The sequence below is a fragment of the Fulmarus glacialis genome, unplaced genomic scaffold, assembly GCF_000690835.1.
Source record: "Fulmarus glacialis isolate BGI_N327 unplaced genomic scaffold, ASM69083v1 scaffold11848, whole genome shotgun sequence".
NCBI classification, from domain to species: Eukaryota; Metazoa; Chordata; class Aves; order Procellariiformes; family Procellariidae; genus Fulmarus; species Fulmarus glacialis.
Window position 1 is genome coordinate 47,332 of NW_009226365.1, and position 17,542 is coordinate 64,873.

The 17,542-nt window shown below is 44.4% G+C and overlaps 1 protein-coding gene across 1 annotated transcript in view; it reads right to left on the reverse strand.

Annotated features, from left to right (window-relative positions):
- Positions 1 to 9,214: 9,214 nt before the first annotated feature.
- MTHFS (5,10-methenyltetrahydrofolate synthetase (5-formyltetrahydrofolate cyclo-ligase)) overlaps positions 9,215 to 17,542 on the reverse strand; it is a 20,359-nt gene continuing 12,031 nt past the window's right edge. The window contains exon 2 of the mRNA XM_009582784.1: positions 9,215 to 9,781. Coding sequence (XP_009581079.1) covers positions 9,558 to 9,781 — 224 coding nt within the window. The 3' untranslated portion in view covers positions 9,215 to 9,557. The remainder of the gene's footprint in view (positions 9,782 to 17,542) is intronic.

Here is a 17,542-nt window from a genome sequence, read left to right on the forward strand (position 1 = left end):
ATCATAGCTATTACCACGGGCTATCGTCATATTGGAAGCTGTGTCTGTGCCGATGCTTTACACCACGCACATGTGATGGCTGTCAAAGTAATTATCAGCACAAATTTCACTTTCTATTTGTATTTTCTAACTCCAGACAGAGAGAAACTTTAGGGGGTGGATTAATTTTGCTGTGCTCGCGGGGAAAGGCAGAAGAGTGCTAGGACTCATTTTACATTGCTCCTACTCAAGCTCTTCAGCAGATAGGGTTATGACCCATGAATTCAAGAGCTGGCTTCCTGCACTCTTATGTATCACACAGGAAGGAAACCACGAAGCCAAAGCTGTTAGAGCCTTCTCCTTGAACAAATAGTTTCCTAAGTGCTGTGGGCTCATTGCCTTTAATAATCCCTTGGTTGAATGTCATTAATATGCGTGTATTTTTCTCCCAACAGCATTGTTCTCTTGCAAAATAGTTTCTGTACTGGGTCTTCTATGCACACCACCTTTTGCACGGCACAACAGCTATTTGAGAAATAAAATTCAACAGGGCAGAACTGTAAATGGTGGGAGTTTAGTGTGTTTACACCTCTCTTGGCCCGCCTTTAAGGTGACACTGAAAAAAAGTCACCTCATGAAGCAACAGCACTGCGGAGACCTTGCAAAGAAGCGGGCTGCTCAGATACAACCAAATTGTTTCTCTCTGGGAAATACATTACTGTATTTTGAGCACCAACACATGTTTGTGTTGTTCCGTGGGCTAAGGACTAAGGAAATGGGAAAATAGTGTAGAGCTTGCTCACCCTTCCAACACTCCTCCTGCATCAGAGGGAGGGCTGTCTGTGGTGGCCTCCTCCTCCTCTACCTGAAGGCAGATGTTTGCAAGTGCATGAACTGGCAGTTAGGGCATCTTCCCAAACCCATGGATCTTGCAGATCCAGGAGGAAAGGAGATGTTTTACCTGGAAGCACAGAAGTTGTCTGTAGCTGCTCCGAAGGCTCTTTTTCCAGGACGACCATCTCCTGCACAACCTGCGGCAACACGAGGAGCTCCTCGCTGGCCGCCCCGCTGTGCCCGTACGGCAGTCGGACACTGTCGGTGTTCACCGCCGGACGGTTCCCACTTGGATCCGCCGCAGCAGATCCCCATCTCCCTTGCTCCGAAGGCCCCAAATCTCTGGGCAGGGCCAGTCGTGCTGGAGATCCAGGGGAGAGGGAGGCACATGGGAGGAAGCAGCCTCCGTGCCTGCGTGCGAGCTTGCAGAAGAGAGTGCACGTGACCGGTTATTAAATACATCTGCTAACAAAGCAGGTGATTGAAAATGCCATTTTGCAGCCTCCTGGCAGCAGTCGCCATGCTGACGGGGAGCAACGCGGCATCAGGCAGTGGCAGAGCCCACACCTCATTTTTCACACACACATCCCCCCTACTTGAGGTAGTGATTTAGAGATCAGAGGAAGGACTTGACAGTTTAATATTTAAACAATTTGTTTCATGTTCAGACCATCATGTTAATGATCTGTGTGTCACAACAATAATCAAGTGGGGTGGAAACTCACTTGCAATTAGCCACTTCTCCTGTCACAGCCTACAGCATATCAGGCCCATGGTTTCTAATTTTAGCCAAACGCTTGCTTTAAAATCTAATTTACATTCTGTTTTCCCCCCAAAATCCACACATACTTGTGCTCCCCATGGCTCTGTATATAAAGTCTCCCGATGACTGACAGGAGATGAGTCTGTGACAGCCCCCGATGCAGAGCTGGTCCCTTCCCTCCTCCCCGGCCATTCACCCTTGCAGCTCCTCTTTCCCCCGCCGCGATGCCCAGATGGCTGCAATCCTCTCCCTGCTGACCTGAGAGAAAAACATTTCATTTCTGAGTGCCACGCTGAGCAAGACACCCACTGTACCCCTCACGGCTTCTGTCCACGCACCATAGAGTATCCTACAAACGTTGAAGGAGAACACTGTTATTCCAAAAATTTGGGTATCCATCAGGGAAAACAGAGGCAAAGCCATAAAACTATATATCCAGGCTGTGTTTTGAGTGGTGAGAAAATAGCCTGACTGGTCCTGCTGCTGCTTCACAGCCCTTACTCAAAACCAGATTTAAGCCTCTTGCACTAAAATACCCTCCTTTTGACTCTTTATTCTCCCTGTTTAATAATCTGCATTGTGCTGGTACTAATCCCAGCCAGAGACCTGTTGTGCTGGAGACTGTGCTTACAAAGCCAAGACCAGTGCTCTACAGAGCTCTAAACCATACTTTAATTTTGGTGCAAATTATGTAAAACAAAGTGTTCACAGCGCTGTTTAACAAGCTGGGGAATTTCTTCAGGAAATTTGTATTCTGTTGAAAAATGGAGTCGGACTGTTTTTCTTTCTTTAAATAAAAGCAAAACAACAACCTCGCTGCCAACAACAGCTTTTACCAACAGTACCCTGCATCACTTTTACAACAGCAGAGAGTTTTTGACTGATTGCCCTGTGCGTACCAAATCTCAGCTCTGCTGTGGTGGAGACCTGAGTAACAATATCCGCAGCAACACGCCGCCTGCACCTCCTCAACGTCTTTATTAATGATGTACAGCCGAGCCCCTGCTGCTCGCTGGCGCTTACCACCAGATTTATGGCTAACTTCCAGGCCCTTTCCCACTACTCTTAATTTATTATAACAACAGTGTTCATACATGGGCGTTTCGTGTTAGGGAGACAGCAGCGCGTCGGTAGCATTACAGCAGATGAAGTCTATTAAAGCCCTACCAGTTTAGGCAGCCAAAGCCTCAGGGAAGCGAGTCTCTCCCAGCTAATAAACTGCGAAGTTGCTTTTTTAGCCCTTGTTTATCACAGTTTTAAGAGTAGTTTGCATCTGGCCACCGGCTCTTGCGAGGCGTCCCCAGGAGGGTGGCTGCTGAAGTCGGAGCTAAGTCCTTTTGCCTCCCACCAAGTCACTTACCGCAATTCAGCTCGCGGAGGGTAATCTCTTTTTCCCTTTTTCCAGTGTGATTCGGTTGTATCTAAACCTCCCCAAATTCCCACCTCAGCTCTTGCTACCTGTTAAATTTACCTGCTTTCTCTTGAGATTTTTTTTACTCTTGTCCCTAAAGGGCTGGCGGGCTCCAAGAGGGATGTTCCCAGGGGACCTCGGACCATCCCCTCCCCAGAAATGATGCAAAACCTCTAAGACTGAAGAGCAAAGCCCAGCCTCTGCAGGTGTCAGAGCCTCTGCACAGCCTGATCCTACTGCAGACCTTAAAGAGAGAAAATGGAGCAGTTCCCTTCTCTCTTGGCACCCCTGCCTGATGGGCCACCTCGGGCACGGAGCTGCACAAGCCTCACGGGCCTCCCAGAGAGGAGATTCCCACCGTTCTCCGTGAGGGCTGGAGGGCATGATCTGCTCTCCGGGGCCAGCCCTGGGGAAGCAAAGCCCTCGCAGCCTTGTTCTTCACCGTCAGTGCACTCAAAGCACGGGTTCGCAATCGGCTAGCGTGGCTTGAAGGTAATTTGCTCTGTCAGATGAGACTTTTGGACCGATTCCCTCAACCAGTGTAGTCAGAGATGCTACCGGCCTCCCCTACCCTTGTTATACCCTGTGTTACCTTACTCCAGCCAACGTACATACGTGAGACCATCTCATGCTTGCCTTGTCCCACCTGGGTCAGTCCCACTAGCTCCGCTCCAACTCACCCCGGGCGTGCAGGACGGCAGCGATAGAAAACCAGCCAGGGAAGCTCGCTCACGGGCAAGGCAACAATAGCGAAGGCCCTTTATAGTTTATCTGTAATTACATTTTCCAGCTGTATCCAGAATGAAAAAGTCATACGCATTTTAATATGGTCTAATAGCAATCACTCTATGAATCTCAACTATTTAATAGTAAATGATCCTTTCCAGTAATTTTTTTAGCCATTCTAATAGAATTTCTTTATTAGTAATTTTTTATTAAATTTGACAAGGTGATAACAAAAGGCTATAGAAAAGTATTCAGCTTCATTATAGTCTATAGTACTTTTCCATAATGCTTAATATGGTCTCACCACTCCTAATAATTAAATGGCAATACTTCTGCTGAGACTATTCAAACCTTATAGTTCTGCCCTTTCAAGAACAGTCCTTAGTTTTACATTTATGTTCCACTCCACTCTTCTTCTGTGGTTTTCCCCATCAATAAGCTACATTTGCAGAAATTTAGGGACGTCTTCTCTTTTTTCCCCAGGTACTACTGGATATCCTATAGTAAAAGACAAAACAAAATCTACTGATCAAGACAATTCTAAAGCTGTCAACATATTTTGTTCCCAAACTATATATCCAAATTATCTCAAAAGTACTGTAGTGTTCTCTTGGAGCTGATAAGCCATTTAATATATTATTTTGGTGACAGACAAGCTGGCATTTGCTACAAGCATTTTTATGATTCAGTAGTTTTCAGAGAGACTAGAAAACTAAGCAGCAGATTTACACTATAACAAAATAAAAGCAGAGATCTCATCTGCCTGATGAATGACTAAAGCAGCTTTCATCTGCGGATTTTCAGCTAGTTTGCCTGAAGGTGGAGAACTTACTGTTTAGAACATGATAACGGTACCCTCAGGCTATAATCAAATGGCATGTGTTGAAGACTGTACACATGCAGGGGGTAGAGGGACTGTTAACTCTGGGGCCGTTTCCACCTAAGCAAGACATGGAAGTGCAATAAATTTGAAAGAAAAAGGAGACTCAAGGAAAAGAGAAATGCTATATGCATGTATATGGGCTAACAAGCACGTATGCACCAGCAGCCGTGCCTGGCTGACTGCTCTGCTCAGCCAGTTGGCTCTTTGGTAAGGGGGCCACAGCAGATGAGGTTTTTTCCAGAAAGAAAGAAATGCAAGGACAACGGCAGCTGAAAGGCCATTACATACATAAAATCTGGCATCAACAGGCAAGCAGATACAGTATTACTGGCTGCCTTATTCCTTAGCAGACAGATATTAGATAATGCCTCCCTCTCTGCCAAGCAATGAGTCAGTGGTTGAGATGAGGGGAGAGCACTGGCCTCTTGACTTCCATTCTCCACATCTGACCAGAGATCACGCCAGCTGTCTTCCAGCAAAGGCCAACTCCAGGGGTCACCTTCGGTAGCAAACGCGTAAGCCGAGTTTCATGTGGGAGGCCAAGCAAGTCAGGTTTCACCCATGCATTTCAAAAGGATGCAACTGCTAACAGCATGGGTGCCTGCCTGTAGGCACCAAGGGCCGCCTTCAGCCCACCTTCCACTGAGGGTTAACCAGGCTGTTTTGAGCTAAAATGACATAGGTGGTGTCAGAGCGATGGAAAACTCATACCGTCCCAGCACCCTCTTATTCTGCCTCTCCGTCACCTCTAACCTTTCATCTCCCTCTGCTAGGACTTCATCCACACCCGATCAAAAAGCCCACAAAAGGCAGTTCCTCCCCCCACAAGGCAAACGGCCATGAGGACATGAGGCACTGTCAGATCTGGACTACATACAAAGTCTTCCAAGGCTAGTGGGAATACTGGACAAAACCAGTGATTGCATTTTCTACGCACGGACATTTTGGTGCTTTCCATGTGATTTTTAAACCATGAGTAATGCCAGCTTCCAAAGATTTGTCCTGTATTTGAACCTTGCTCACAGTCTTCCACTTGCTTAGCCATGAACATGATTTTAACAAAGACATTTCAACCCCTTAGTTAATTTGTTTCTGAGGCCTTTCTCTTTCAGAGTGTGTAATTAAACTAAAAGAGCCTGGAAAAGACCCTTACAGTAAATAATTTACAAGTTCCTCCCTGGGGACATTTTTTAATTATAACTCCACTGGTCAGATCTTACTGAATACTCCGAGATAGCATTCCCTGCTGAGATCCTGAAATATAATTAACTTATTCCTTTGGTAATGGTATTTTTCCTTAGCCTATCCATTTCTTATGCAAGGGCAGCAGATTTGTTTATAAACAAAGCAGAGATTGATAGACGCTTTGTCACGAGAACAGCAATAATGGCATTCACTGCAGCAGATGGGGGCACGTCCATTTGAGGAAAGATGATACTGTTTTGAAGCAATTTTTATAAATCCTACCCTGACAATCCACCATGGAGAGATACAACAGAGCAACCAGATAGCCCCGATTCCTCTCCTTCTTGGCAGCCTGCCTTGCTCCCCAAGTGCCATTTTATGCATAGCAAACGTAAATAATTCTGACGCACCTACCAACCCCCTAACCTTTGTGCTTCAGAAACACTGCTGTATACTAGCAAATTGACAGTGATTTCATGTTATGTGGCAAAAAGAAAAACCCTGAGCGACAGCAGCAAGGTTGGGGATGTCAAATGAAAGCTGTCACATTTATTTAGCTCCGTGATTCTCAAGACAATATACATAAATATCGTTTTACTGTCCCCACCCGCCAAATGTTTAGAGCTATCTGCATCAGCCAGGGTCCTGCGGGTCCCCCAGCCTGGCCGATGAGCCTGTGATGATCTCCTCCTGACCCAGGAGAGGCTGGCAAGAAACAAAGCACCAGCTCCTCTTGTTCGCAATGATACAGTACATTAAATAGTTTCCTCATCCTTTCCTGCTGCAGCTGTAGCCAAAAGGGCAGTTTGGAGTAAAAGCGGGAGAGAACGGCTCCACAATGTATTGAAATGTGATCTATGAGATACGAAGTTTGGGGTCACTCATTGCCTCAAGCCCCGAAAGCCTTCAAAGCTCGCTTGCTTTTCCTATACCAATTAGTTCCAGAAACTCCAGAGAGCCCAGGAGGACAAAGCTGGGCACGTATCTGTGGCTGTGCTGGACGGGGGCCTGTATTTTGCATCCAAACACTTGCTTTTTACTTTTTGCCCCATTTTGAACTCCCACACAACAAAGTGTATGACCGAGTCCTCGTCTCTCTCTAAGCACTTTGTTTCTGTACAGTTGTTAGTGCTGGCCCCGAACTCTCTTCATCATACGCTGGCCTTTCTGTACACCGTTGTTCACCTGGTATCACCTGTAGCGAAATACATACGAGTCAAGCTAGCCCTTATTCTAGTGAATAAATCAAAGCTCAGACAGCAAGATCAAAAGCTAATTCAAAAGGGCCATAAAGTTTTGTGAATAAACTCGTATCTAACTGGGCAAAGAATAATAATAAAAAAACCCTCTTATATAAAGAATGTCCCAGAAAAGCAAAGCCACAAGGCGCAGAGGTTTTGGATTAGAAGTTTGCTTTCACGGTAGCCATTTAATTTATGTGGCACAAGGCATCCTAATAAAACACAGCTCAAAAAAATAGTATTCAGCTTTAAAATGAAACATCATGGCTTCCCTTCAGCTTGAACATGGCAGCAAGAGGTGATTAGCCTCTGATTATGTTCTGTTATGCTGACATAGCCTCTTAATTTTGTGCCCAAAGTAGAACTGGAGCAACACTCATGCAGTCAGGCTTAGTGTCACACTAACCAAAAACATGTAAACACGTCTCAGGATCCCAGGTAAAGCACCATGGTTAAACCCTGAGGCAAAACACCACTAAAAGCACCCTCTGGTTTTGGTGGGGTAGAAGCAGGTAGCTTGTTGAATGGGGCTGGACTTAACATATGCATTTAAAACATCTATCAGATTTGGGATCCAGGTTTCCGCTGTGAAAAATACTGGCTTCAGCGTAGCTTTGTTGCTGTCCGTGGCTGGCCGTGCCATATGGCGAAGTGCTGAGCCTAATGCGATCGGTGAACTCAAACAGCCTTGAAGGCAAACCTAGAAATAGGTCTGCTACACGCAAAGCCTGCTCCATCTTTTTTTTTGTTGCTGTCCATATGCCAGCAGAAGTTCAGAAATGAAGAAGGGATTAAAACACCACCAGGACAGACATTGTTAAAAAAAAAGGTCCAATTTTCTCATTACGTTTATTCCCCAAAGGTCTTGAATCATAAGAGTCTGTCTCCTCCCAGTACGGCTGGCAGCACTGCAGAGCTGAGAGAAGCTGGAGGATGCTCCACTGCATGCACCGGCACCAATGCTGTCATCTCACCTTCTGCTTGCAGAACCCTGTGTGATACATGAACACATCTTACTCTGCATCTTCCATTTGGTGGACTGAGCTAGTTTGATGAAAAGCCGATGCATGGCCAAGTCTGATCACCATCATTTTACTAACTAGCCCAAATTACAAACTGCTGCCAGCTGTCTTGTTCAGGTTGCAGCTTTTCTGTACACACTGGTGGGAAGCCCAGCAGGCCAATACTGAAGGTATTGTCACCCCATCCACGTTACCTTAGGACAGAGAAGCACCAGGGAGCACCAGGCCAGAGAGACCTGAGTTGCTAAGTTTATGTTAACTCCTGAATAAGAAGGTTTAATCAGTTACTGTATTGGCAAAATGGAAATAAAACTGAATACAAACATTTTGAGATGAAAAGGTTCATACGTACCGTAGACATGGTTTTGTTCACAAAAACAGTTATCGTTGACGAAGTCTTAAGGGCGTTCTGCTCTGCAGCGGGTTCTTGAGAATTCACAGAATTTTTAATGACAACACAGAGTAGTTTGGTTAAAATAAATGCACTGATCTATTGATCAATAGAGGAATTAAACATGTCTAGAAAAAGTGAAGTTGCATTGAAGAAGGAACACAAAATTTTGACTGTTTTATTGATCCTGATCAGAAATACTGTGTTCTATTACCATGAGGACAGCGTGCAGAGGAAAACTCACTGTCTTCTTCCTCCCACCCAAAAACTAACTCAATCCATAAAACCTGTTCTCTGCAATTCTTAGCATCTCTTTATCCTTTAAAATAGTATCCATACTTCACACAGTATTCTGGGACATTATAAATGGCCCATGTACAAAGTTATAGAACTTAAAGTAATTTTTAGTATTATTTTACAAAAAAAGAGTGGTTTTTCTCCAGATTGAGAACTTACTGAACACATTTTAGACTACATTACAAACTTGTTTTCAGATAAAAGAAAGAAACACATACCAAAGCTATGGACATGAACCTTTTTTTATCAACAGATACTTTTTTTATTATAAGACAATTTCAAGGAGCCAAGTAAACAGTCAGAATTACTGTATACAATAAAATAAATTAAGGTTTTTTTCCAATCACCATTTTTTGCCCAGCTTACTATAGGACTTATCTGGCAGCTTCTTGTTTTGCTCATGGATAAACATAATATTTAAGTACTAAGAACTTTTACCATAACAAATATAATTCCAGAATGGATGAAGAACTGTCATCAATAGACATTTCACTTTCAAACTGGAATAATAAAACTGTTAAGTATCAAGTAGCTTGTTCCTCAAAAGTATGATGAGAAGAAATGGTCCTTACTGTAATAAACAGTCACAGATTCTTGTTTCTATTGATTCCAGAATAAGAATTCACACCAGATATTTTCTAATTAGAAGCAAATCAATGCAATCCTCACTACTATTACCACATTTACACTGGGGTGTTTTTTGTTCAAACACAACTAGTGTATTTTATTGCTCCCAAAGTCATATATGACTATTAAAAAGTCATGATTGATGGATCTGATGTCTTTGGTTGGTCACTCTGAAGGTAGGTTGCTAACAAGATACTTTCAGCAGTCTTCATAAAGGATTTCATCTACTTCGACATCATTTTCTGCCACAGGCACTGATTCACAAATCTGTTCCCTAAAAGCCAAGGCAATCGTGTACGGCTTTCCACTGGGATGTTTCATACATTTTTCAAGGTAGGTATCATAATATCCTTTCCCTCTTCCCAATCTGTTGCCTCTTTTGTCAAACCCAAGGCCTGGCATGAAGATAAGGTCAAGACCCCCTGTAAAAATGAAATAAACATTAGTGGATGCACTGTGGATGTCCTGATGGCTTGACTACATCCACGTAACTTCAGACATTTGCAAAAACGCGAGCTTTGTGTTTTGCAAAATGCTTCCCTCTCTTTGATCAGATGAAAAATCTTTGAATACTGAACCTGTAAATTTACATTTTCATCTTATCAATTGCATACTAGATCAGCCGCAAAATAATTAGACCTTGAAAAGCTAGAAGGAAAAAAACCTACATTATAACAAATTTATTTTATCATTTTAACCCCACACTTCCAAATACTAATGTTTATGACTCTAAATCCAGGCAGAGACTGAACTCAGGGAAATTAAATGCAGGAGGAATCAGAAAATCAAATGAACTTCAACATCAGAGAAAATCAAATGAACTTCAACAAAAATAGAAAAGTAAAAAAGAATGAAAGGTGATGCATAAGAGAGAGAGCGCATCTTCTTGACACAACTGTAAGATGTCATGAACCTTCACTCCCAAAACCAAAGAACCTTGAATACAATATATTCCGAAAGTGGGTTATTTGCCCTCTTATATCAAGATCTGAAGGCTTGTCTCTTCGTGATGTCAGGTTCCTCTCCTCCCAAAGGACTTTCTTCCTGAGCCTCCAGCAATTTTCACTGTTGCTCCAGCAGCAGACACAGGCATCCTGCTTGCCTGCCCTGAATATCCCTCCTCTGGAGGGATGTATGGGCTCCCCAAGACTCTTCTGAGATTGCACTTGATTGGAACTCAGAATCAGTTAAAAAATTGAAACAAGCTGCATAAGCTGCCAATCATCTGGACAAAACAGACCTGACTGGCTGGTGAAACCCTGACAAAAGACCCCACCAACCATAAAAAGGCAAGATCAGCTAAGCCCTTTTTTCTTGCTTTGTTCATACTCTGTGAACGGATGTGGATCGGCATCGTGCCAGGTAGCCAGCTACAATTTACACTCGGCTGCCCACTTGTTTCAGGAGTTGATTCACATCACTGCCAGGCAGGCAAAAGAAACGGGCTGCCACGCTGAGCGACCACCAGGCATGGAGGCAGCCAGTGTGCAGATTCCCATTACTTGTGCAAGGCTTGTTCGTTTAGTGTGAGAAGTCTTGCAAGGACATCCTCTAAACAAACGAGCTTGGCTGGCCTGGTACTGACCGCTGAACCCTGGAACATCCCACTTACTGGTTTCACAATCAAAGAAAGTCTTTCATTACTTGCTGCTGTAGCAGGCAGACACTTAAGGAGAGAAGGGCAGGCACGGTAGTGGAAAGCCAGCACAGACTGAAACACAGCTGACACGAGTCTGGAAAGAAAGCAAATACTGCGTCTCAGCCCACTGCTTCTTCCTTCTTACAGGAACGGTACTTAGCCTTGAGCAGCGTTTCTATAACTAGCTTCTGCTCCTTCACCAGGGCTAGGATGTGTCAGGTATTTTTCCGCTTTTCCTACGCTCAAACCTGCTGTCTCCTGCTGTTTTGGATTGAGCTACTCTCACTATATCTAGCTGAGGAATGATGCCCAACATTCAAGGAGATGTGTGGGAGCATGTACTGGAAGAGCCAGAGCTAAGCAGAGTTTTTCAGTTTCCAGAGAATCCCATCTGAGATCATGTATCAACTCCGAACTCAGCCTGGAAGAGTATGTTAAAAGTTCACGTAAGACCAACTCATTTGCACACACTTCCCAGGCTCCTGGAGATTTCTTTCCACTGTTCATCGTTCAGAGGAGAGTTACTGACATGAACACGCATCCATCATGACCTGATGACTTAATTAGAACATTGATATAAAATATGCAAGGCAACACAGTGTGAAATGCTTAGAGAAGATCAATCTTGCAAATCTGGCATCATACAGTCAAGAAGCATGGCTTTTTTAAAGAGGCCGGGGGAATAAGAGGAGGGAATTAGCCAAAGGGCAGACCACAGAACATTACTGGTTGAAATAAAAAGGAGTCTGAGTGTTTTACCACACTGCAGTCAACTTTTGACTCATAGGACAGACAAATGGCAAATGGCAAACAAAGAGGAAAAGAGATGCCATTTTTATGGTATCACCATGTACATCATGTTGGACGTACCATGTCACATCTCCTCAGTCTGCAAGTAAAAATACGTATTTGTCAATTGTCAGGCCTACGGACTAGAACCTAGAAACCAGCTGATCTTCTCCCAGTTAGCATGGTCAGTAATAGATTCTGCAGGTCAAATCCTCCCTGAGTTATTCCTGTGCTCACTACTCATCCTCTCTACAATTTGCCTCATGTTGGCTTTGCATAGGTATTCAGTGGCCCAGAAACCAATATGTACCAAGCACTAATGATGCACAGAAGGAAACACACTCTGCCTTACACTTTTTTTTAGCTGTTTTCACTCCATGTGACTCTCATGGCAAAAAGCTGGAAACATTTGCAGTCGCTACTGCTGGCAGGTAAGAATGCACACAAGGGGCAGATCTGCGGAGTAAAAAGGTGCCATTTCTCCTTACATTTATATTACAGACAGGAAGAAGGCAAGCCAGGGGAAGCACTAAGGAAAGAGGGAATTGGCAGGAACAGTGCAGGGAAGAAAGGTGTTTTCTATATAGTTTAACTGATAGCACCAGGCACACTCGAGTGAATTTAGATTTATTAGAGCACTGTGTTTTCTTCTGGGTTCTCTGGAGAAACAGAGATTGTTTTAATGAGTCAGCTCCTCTATAATCATGGATTTTTTTATGCCGAATAACTCAAACAATCTTGTGCAAATCTCAATATGAAAAATTGTGCTGTAAATACTGTAATAGTTACCCTTATATTTTTCTTCCACTGGAGCACTGTGATACCAAACGCCTTTGCTCTGACTCACAACACGCTGTCTGATATCCATGCAACTTACACCACACAAGATTTAAGCAAAATGCCAAGCAAGACTTTCGGTAGAAAAATGACACAGCTACCCTGCAAGGAGCCCGAGGGCAGTTCAGGCAGCATCAGCCCCAAATCCTACCCCGGGATCTAGAATGGCAGAACGCTGCATGGAGAAAATGCTTCCCTGCCACATAACTTGGGGAGCAACAAAACCTCTTGTGGTGCCTGCGGCAGCGTGGGGGAAGAGCTGTCACAGGATGAGAGGTGACACACAGATGAGACCAAGATTGCAGACACAGATGAGACCAAGATTGCAGACACAGAAGATTACTATCAGCAATGAGAGTACATCAACAGGATGGCAGGTGAGGGTAAGAACATCTTACCCCCCTTGGCAAGGGGCCCTCATGCTCCCAGGCCCTTCCAGCCCTGCAGGACCACTAGTTGCCACTCAGGATGCCCGGCAGGCTTGCTCCGTTCTCACATCCTACTCCCCTTGCTCCCACTGTGTGAAATGGCATCCTTGTCCCTGAGAAGACAGAGCAGGTACTTGGGCATCAAACACCCCATCAGTTTTTAGTGCCTTATCAAACAGTCTAAGAGAGGTCTCCTGATCTCCACCTACTTCTATCCCTTTCCTTGTAATGTCCCCCCCGTGTCCGTAGTCATTAACTGTTGGCTCTTGGATCCCTGAGGGTCCAGGAGCCGAGGAAAGAAAACCAAGAAAAGCACACCCACAGTCGAGAGGGCTTTTGCTACAGGTAATCCGTGCTTCTCCCGGAATACTTGCATGTGATCTGCAAATTGCTAAAGGCTGAAAACCCTGCCTCAAGCAACTCCAGCCAGGGGCTTCTATGTAGAGGGTATCAATGCTTGTTATAAACTTTAATTAAGCTACTGGGTATCCCAGTAAGGTTGGCAATTATAACAACAGCCACCTAATACTTGCTGTATCTGTGACAGGAGCTCTTGTGGCCACAACTTCTTCAACTGTGTAGCACTGTGTGTGAAATAATATACCCTGACTTATCTATCAATGTGGGCATACAGCCATGCTGACATGGCCACACAGGTTTCATTTATACTGCTAAATACAGCAGGGCCAGAAAACAAATTGATTTACAGGATCACGGGTGGTCAATACTGTTTAATTGTCAGCACACTGCCTGGCACTGCCGGTCCAAGTGACACCCACGCCTGCTCCAGGGGACAGGATTCCCATGGGCAGTAAAGACAGGTCTGGCTGCTTCTACCCTGGGCAGTCCTCCTACACCAACAAAACTGGTTTTGCTCCTCCAGACACAGACACAGGCTTTCCTGCCACATGCCAGAATATGCAACACAAACCCTCAGACTGATGCTACAGAAATACTGCTGTGATGGTCTGCCATAAGGCCTCATATTATTAAAGATACTACAAACTGGGGAAAAATATAGAAAAAAACAGTATTGCCTTAGGGCCACAGAGCCATCACGTGAGACCAAAACAGAAGAGACAGGCCAAGTTCTGTGTAGCGTGGACAGGAATAGCCTGTGCCACTTAGCCCTGTGTAATTTAACAGTGTACAGTCATAGCTTCAGAAATTGCCACGTGGGTGTACAGGCACACTCTATTTGCACTGACTTGCATACACCTATGTAAACATACCTTATGTCACAGAGAAGTGAAATGACTTGCCCAAGGACTCAGGAAACATGTGGCAAAACTACATGCAAAAGGCAGGTGTGCAAGCTGCACGTCCCCTGACTTAACCAGCAGACCAAAACATTAGCATCCCCTCTCTGGTGTTTTAAATAGGAATACACGGTTTCGCTTCCTCTAGGCAGCTGTGGTGAATCTCCTCAGTTCGGTAGTGCATTTCTCATTACCCTTCATGATGGTATCAGGTTTGATTTGTTCCCCAGGGAAGGATTTTCTCCTTGCACCTCATTACCTCTCTTCTCCTTAATCTGATGTTCCTATTTGAAATGCCAGCCGGCATTTTCAGAAGTGTTCTTGACAATGGTTAATTATAGAAGAGTCCATCAAATTGCACAGATACAGGTCACGTAAAGACTGCTTGGGACTTGTGCTGCCCTCAGAAGGAGCAGCCAGCATGGCCCCTCTCCTCCCAGGTTTGAAGAGGCTCCACCAGCCCGCTGCCAACCACCGTGTGGGGTCATTCATTTCCCCCTGCACAGCTAGATGGTCCCAATGGAAGATGAAAACTGAAATACTCTGTCATTCCACCTTCTCATCCCTCGCCGCCACTTGCTTTGTGGACACAGCAAAGCACCTGGGACCCATCCAAGGGGGAGCCAGGACTCTTTTGATTCTCGCCTCCAAAGCACTGACAAGAGGATGAGGCAGAGGCCGAGCTGCAGCAACTCCTGTGTCCCTGTAAAGAACAGCAACGTGCTCATAAAAATGATGCTCACAGCACAGACGCCTTCTGAGCTCAAGCCTACAAGAGGTGGACAGCAATCAGCTCTGTATGGCACCACTGCTGCTCCTCACGGCAGCAGCTGTGCAATTTGAGCTTCTCCCTGAAGCACAGAAATTCGTCCATCATTTACAACGTCCCCACAAGGATGACTTGATCCTCCCAGCCTGGCACCTTGGGCAAGAACGAGCTTTTCGGCAGTTGGGTTTTTTCCGCACACAGCTCGCTCTGCAGTGGTAGCTAGGGACTCCCCCTGCCTTGCTCAGATGTAAATGATTACAGAAGGTGCAGGACCAGAAGAACCAGGAAAAGAACAGCTTTCTCTTTAAAGGAAAGGCGTGTTAATGGTGTTATGCACGCCACAAACAATGTCAGATAAGTCTATGCACAACCTCTGTGGAGCTGACAAATATTTGAAAGCTCTTCATTTACAAGGAATGAAAGCTTACTTTGGTCCTTTTCTGATCTAGCAAGGACCACAATGGAGAAAAAACCCAAACCTTTTGGCAGGAAAACCTTACTTTTCAGAATGAAAAGGGTGCAGTAACAATCTGCTGCCTCTGTATCTGCTACCCCAGCACAGAGGAAAAAATTAATTCAATCACTTGATCCTAACATTGAAAGTATCAGTCTTGGTGACATGCAGGGTGTGAGCCAATGAGTTGGAATAACTCAGAAAGTTCTAATTCATGACAGAGTCGTTACTGTAACTTTAATTATTGTCAGCATCAGCATAGTTAGGCCTCTTGGGTAGGTGTTAGTGTTGTCGATTTAAAGCCCTCGAAACACACAAACGAGCATGTTTGGAAAGGAAACATTGCTTTATTCTGCGCAGGGTGCAAGGTGGGTATTTTTCACAAATCAAGCACACTGCCACAAACTCCAGGCTCTCCTTTATAGTACAAAATTAGCAAAACCACGCCTAAAGCCAAGCCTAACTAATACTTATTCATGAGATTGTGTAAGCGTTACTTCTTATCTTCCTTGGCATTCTTCCCAGTCCTTCTGCGCTTGCGCCAGGTGACTCTGGTTGTTGTCGGTGGTCGTTTGGGGAGGTGCCCCCTCCTCATTTTGAAGCAAAGTTCAGTTTTAGGGCACAGATTTCCTGCTTTATAAGGGACGACCCTGGCAACCATTCAAGTCTTATTAAAACAGTCTTTGAAATACAGCCTTTTCTATATGTTCAGGTCATCTTGACACTGCTTATCTCAGGGACTAAGGAAGATGTATTCCAGGAAGGTTTGAGAGGAACAGAAGAGCTACATCCTTGATAAGAGAATGACAATTCATCGTTAAGCTTATAACTGTCTTACACATTATTTACATAATTTGCAACTGTCCAAGGCTTCATTTGCTTCTCAACATATACTCTATAGGGCATAGATCATCATCTTGTTCTGTATTTACACAGCACCTAACACTGTGGTCTGGGTTAATCACCAGACCTTGGGGAAAACAACTCCACAGAAGTAAATACTTCAATTATGCTGCAGCAAAACAAATCCCTTCCCCTTTATGAGTAGTGCTAAGCCTTCCCTGTAGAATGCCCCGGGTGCCCCTCACACCGCTCCTGAGGTTGCTAACAGCTTGGTATTTCTTCCAGATAAAAGTTTTCTGCCCTTTGGAAAAAACCTGCCCTTGGTTTCAAGCGCAGCATCTCTGCTATTACACATTGCCTTGGTATAAGGTCAAAAAGGGAAATGCCAGATCTGTTCACTACAGGCCTAATCCAGACCCTACCGAGGTGCATGGTTCCTGGAAGGGCTGGGATTGCTTCCAGAGGAAACCAACTCCTTATCCCAACTAAGCCCTGGAGAAGCCAGATACTGTTATATTGCCAATCAAACGAGCAAGGAGACAAAAACACTACCCTTTGCTCTGCAATTGATGCATTTGAAAGAAAGTCATTCATCCAAAAACAATGATGCTGACTTCTTCCAGTAACACAGGGGATCGCAGACATCAATAGTTACATTGCTTAACTTTGCTCCAGCCAGTCTGCTAAAATGTAAATACAATCCCTTGAACAGAAAGGAAACTCTTATCTGATAATTCCTGTTTGCTCACATGATACAGCCTTTGAAAATCAATATCAGAAGCTCAGCATGAATCCTCATCTCCTTAGAAACCTGTTACAATGCAAAGGATCAGATCTGCAGTTACTGTAAATCAGCATTGCCCCTCTGCACCAACCTCGGGAACTACATGGAAAACATCCCGAGTTACTGACATGAGTTTGAGAAAATCGATTCTTTTCTCTTGTAAATATTTGTTGTTGGTTGTTCATAAACAGCTCTCCTCTAGTGCTTTTCTATAGTGCTCACTTCGTAGTCTCCTTATGATCCCAAACTGTTACCTAACAGGACTAAAAGTCATATTTCATATTAGACTGAAAAAACAGCTCATTTTAAACCGCAGTCAGTAGCTTTTCCTCCAGGTGTTTCCCATGTGCACACCTTTAATTGTGCAGTACCACAGCACTT